General features: G+C 42.8%; 1 protein-coding gene across 2 annotated transcripts in view; it reads right to left on the bottom strand.

The window, feature by feature from the left end:
- arhgef1a (Rho guanine nucleotide exchange factor (GEF) 1a) overlaps window positions 1-3,573 on the bottom strand; it is a 107,686-nt gene extending 104,113 nt beyond the window's left edge. For both annotated transcript variants that reach the window (XM_046059286.1, XM_046059284.1), the window contains exon 1: window positions 3,354-3,573. In XM_046059286.1, the coding sequence (XP_045915242.1) occupies window positions 3,354-3,416 (63 nt within the window). In that variant the 5' untranslated portion in view covers window positions 3,417-3,573. The remainder of the gene's footprint in view (window positions 1-3,353) is intronic.
- Between the last annotated feature and the right edge of the window lie 687 nt (window positions 3,574-4,260).

Below are 4,260 nucleotides of genomic sequence, written 5' to 3'. Positions count from 1 at the left end.
TGGACAAACTAACTGACACTGTGACATCTTACATCAGTTTTTGTGAGGACGACTAAAACCTTCCGCACATACAATAACCAAAAACCCTGGTTCATAGCGAAACTCAGGCAGCTTCATCAGACCAAAGAGGAGGCCTTCAGAAGTCGGTACAGATTCTTGTATAACCAGGCCAGGAACACGCTACCTAAAGAGATCAAAGCGGCAAAGAGGAGCTACGCCCGGGACATATTTAAGGATCCTGTTCGTGGACTTCATCTCAGCGTTCAACACCATCATCCCGGACATCCTCAGCACCAAACTCACCCAGCTCACTGTGCCAGCCTCCACCTGTCAGTGGATCACAGACTTCCTGACTGACAGGAATCAGCAGGTGAGGCTGGGGAACATCACATCCAGAACCCGGACTATCAGCACTGGCGCCCCCCAGGGGTGTGTGCTCTCCCCACTGCTCTTCTCCCTCTACACCAACGACTGCACCTCAGGAGACCCATCTGTCAAACTACTGAAGTTCGCTGATGACACAACAGTCATTGCAGAAAAGATCATCAGTGCCAACCTGCCCTCCATTCAGGACTTATACATTTCCAGAGTCAGGAAACGGGCAGGAAACATCACTGCAGATCCATCTCACAACCTGTTCCAGCTCCTCCCCTCTGGTAGGCACAACAGAGGACTGTACGCCAAAACCAATAGACACAAGAACAGTTTCTTCCCATAAGCCATCACTCTGATGAACAGCTGCTTTCTGACTCACAGTGTCAGGAACAATTCATGTGCAATAACCCAATAACTCTGTCTCTAATCAGCCACCTGTTTACTGGCTAACATTATTTATTCACCATTCTCTATTTCAGAGCTGTTCATCCTGTTATATTGTCATATTGTATATACATCCTTTGCACTATTCTCCATCGCACTGTGTACATGTGTACATGTATGCATGTATAATAATGAATTACATTTATATAGCGCTTTATCATTGAAACTCAATGCGCTTCACAGTGAAGTGGGTCGGACTCACCTCAACCACCACCAATGTGTAGCACCCACCTGAATGACGCACAGCAGCCATTTAGCGCCAGAACGCTCACCACACATCAGCTTGAGGCAGAAAAACATTTAGCCAATTATTACTGTGGGGGATGATTAGGATGGCCAGATGGTGAAAGCCAGGTCGGGAATTTTGCCAGGACACGGTGAAACCCCCTACTCTTTGCGAGAAGTGCCATGGGACCTTTAATGACCACAGTTTAACATCTCATCCGAAGGACGGCAGCTCCGACAGCACAGCATCCCTATCACTGCACTGTTGGGATCTTATTATTATTATGACCAGAGGAGAGACTGCCCCCCACTGGCCCACCAACTTCTCTTCCAGCAGAAACTTAGTTTTCCCAGGGGGTTTCCCATCCAAGTACTGGCCAAGTTCAAACGTGCTTAGTTTCTGTCATTCAGCAGTAGCAGGGTTTACATTGGTATGGCTGTGTACATATGTGTATGTGTACCTGTATATCACATCCACCTCCGACATGTACATAATAATGATAATAATATTTTATTCCTGCATCCTTTGCACTCTGCTCACTGCACTATTTATCAATATGTCTATATTGTTTTTTGTTCATAATGTGTATATTTGTGTTGTCTACACTGTAGCCTGTGTCTGATTTATTTAATCATTGTGTTATTGTATTATTGTATGAGTAAACACATCGTGAGCAATGTACAATCCTGAGTCAAATTCCTTGTATGTGTACACATACCTGGCAATAAAACTGATTCTGATAGGCGGCCTGCTCCAGATATGGCGGGTGATCTCCCCTCTCAGCCAAACAAAACGCGACCCTGTCTGACTATGTTTCCCATCCAATGGAGGTTAGCAAGGCTGGCAGAGTGACCCTCACCATCTGTGCCTCTGTCACCATGACTCAGACTGGGCTTGCAACGTGTCAGACAAAAGATCCACAGGCACATCTGGCTACAACCATCCTCTATACCCGAGGCATCGTGGAAGGACCTCATTGAGACTACCATCAGCTTGGACGGCTTTCGGACAGCATTTCCATGCCATGTTGGACACCATGAGATTGGTGTTGGACGAAAGAGAAAGCATCAGACACCACGTCGGTGGCCTCAGCAATCCTTTGGTCAATGGCTAGATTACTGCAACCGGCAAGACCATCGTCAGCAACAGAGAACCATCATGGCAGCCGCCATGGCTGCATCAAGCACTCCTGTTTCTCCCAGGGCTTTACAATGTGCCCTTATCTTGCAAGAGTTTTAAGTTTATATCTTAATAGTTGTTTCCTTTACATAAATTAATTATATGCTAAGCCATATCTCAGAAACATTTTTTCTTAAACTCAAGAGGGCCCTGTGAAGCTTTGGTGACCCCTAGTAAGGTCAGGACACACACTACATTACAAGACCCACCTTGCATAGTGTGACATGCATTGAATTGATCACTGTTGCCTATAGTCTAAAAAGCAGCAGCTAATTACAGTCAGCTACTGGGACATATTGCAAACCAACTCCAGGAGAAATGAAAAAGGAGATGGATTGGAGAGAGAGAAGGATCAGGCTCAAGTGCTGCAAGTGGCGGGTGGATATGACGTACAGCTGATGGTTCACAAGAAGTGCAAATTATGTGACCTTAGGAAATCCAGCAAATTACATAATCAACATGTCTCCACCTATTTTTTGTGTGACCCTCTAGTATGCGCACCTAGCACATGAGAATGCCTCACACCTGCGGCTGTAAGACTGGTGCAAAAGTCTTTATATATATATATATACGCATTTGAGGCCTACAACATTCTCACAGAAAGCAGTCATATCACACACACACACACACACACACACACACACACACTCACTGCTATTTCTATGGCAACTGTTGCTATAGTCTAATATTTAGTGAGAAAGCACACTGTGTACAAGCAAACATATATACACACTACCACCTACATTCACAAATACATATCTTAGAAGTGATGTATGGGCAATGCAGCTATGAGTAGTGAGAGGCCTGTGGTGCTGTCGCAAAGAGGAAATGAGTACACAAACAGGGAATGACATATGATATAAAAAGAAGGGGGAAGTGACAAAAAACAGAGACAGGAAATGAAAAAAAATTAGTATGAATTAGTATTAAGCTCTCTTTATCTACAATAATGAATAGTCAGTAAGTTCAGATTTTCCTCTAATCAATTACGTCGCACCATTTTACACAGAACTGGTGGTTGTCTATTTAAACACTGTAAGGCTGGCAGGGACTGAAGTTAGTCAGATGCCATTGCTTGATGTTATTTTCTTGAATGTTCCACTCAGTGATGAACATAGTGCCCACTCACCCGCAGGTTGATCTCCTTCATCCTCTCTTGCCGCAGCTTCGACAGATTGGCAACTCTGGACATTGTGACAACTGTATTTTCTCAAAGTTACAGATTAAAAAGGCAATCAGCAGGCAGACAGAAAATAAAATATCCAGTATTAACGTTTGTAGGCTTCTCTGTGGATCTCTCAGATCCCTACCAAAGAGAGAAAAACTAAAAATCTTTCCTCACTGGCCAACTGCAATGTGCTTCTGCTTCTAGTGAAGTGGCTGTTCCTGTGAGAAATCTGACTTCTGAATCATCACCGCCCCCTCACACACACATACACACATGCACGCACAAACACATGCGCGCACACACACAGTGTTAAGCTGTCTTTGAATGCCTGGTATAGACTATTATTTGCTCTTTGCTATGTCCCAATATGAAACCATTTACAAAATGCATTTACAGCAGCTATTCACACTGAGACAAGAAACAAAAGTTGAAGTCTTGCATCACCTTATCAGCTTATCAAAACGTTCATGACAGAAACTCAAATTGCAACACAAGCATCTGAAAGTATTCATCTCCTATACTTGGAAGGTGAGCAGATTATTTAAAAAAAAATTTGGTCCCTGACATAGAGGATTTTATCTGTCTGTTGCATTATTATTGGGAGTATTTATTAAAGTAAAATAATTATATCATCCAGTTAGGATTATTGGTTTAATGAATGCTGAAAATTTAATTAATCAGCTGATAATGACATATTCTCTCAGACACCATAGTGGAATAAGTTTCACATATGTATATAAAACAGATCTCACATGCTAGAAACTGACTCACACATTAACATAAATTAAATCACTTTGGTTCTTACATTGAAATTTTTTTTCACTGTGTGTTTCAGCATAGTTACACTAGTGTATGTCTGTGTGTGTAT

This window comes from Micropterus dolomieu, linkage group LG09 (assembly GCF_021292245.1).
Source record: "Micropterus dolomieu isolate WLL.071019.BEF.003 ecotype Adirondacks linkage group LG09, ASM2129224v1, whole genome shotgun sequence".
Classification (NCBI taxonomy): Eukaryota; Metazoa; Chordata; class Actinopteri; order Centrarchiformes; family Centrarchidae; genus Micropterus; species Micropterus dolomieu.
Note: the sequence above shows the minus strand (reverse complement) of the source record. Positions and strands in the feature narration are given on the sequence as shown.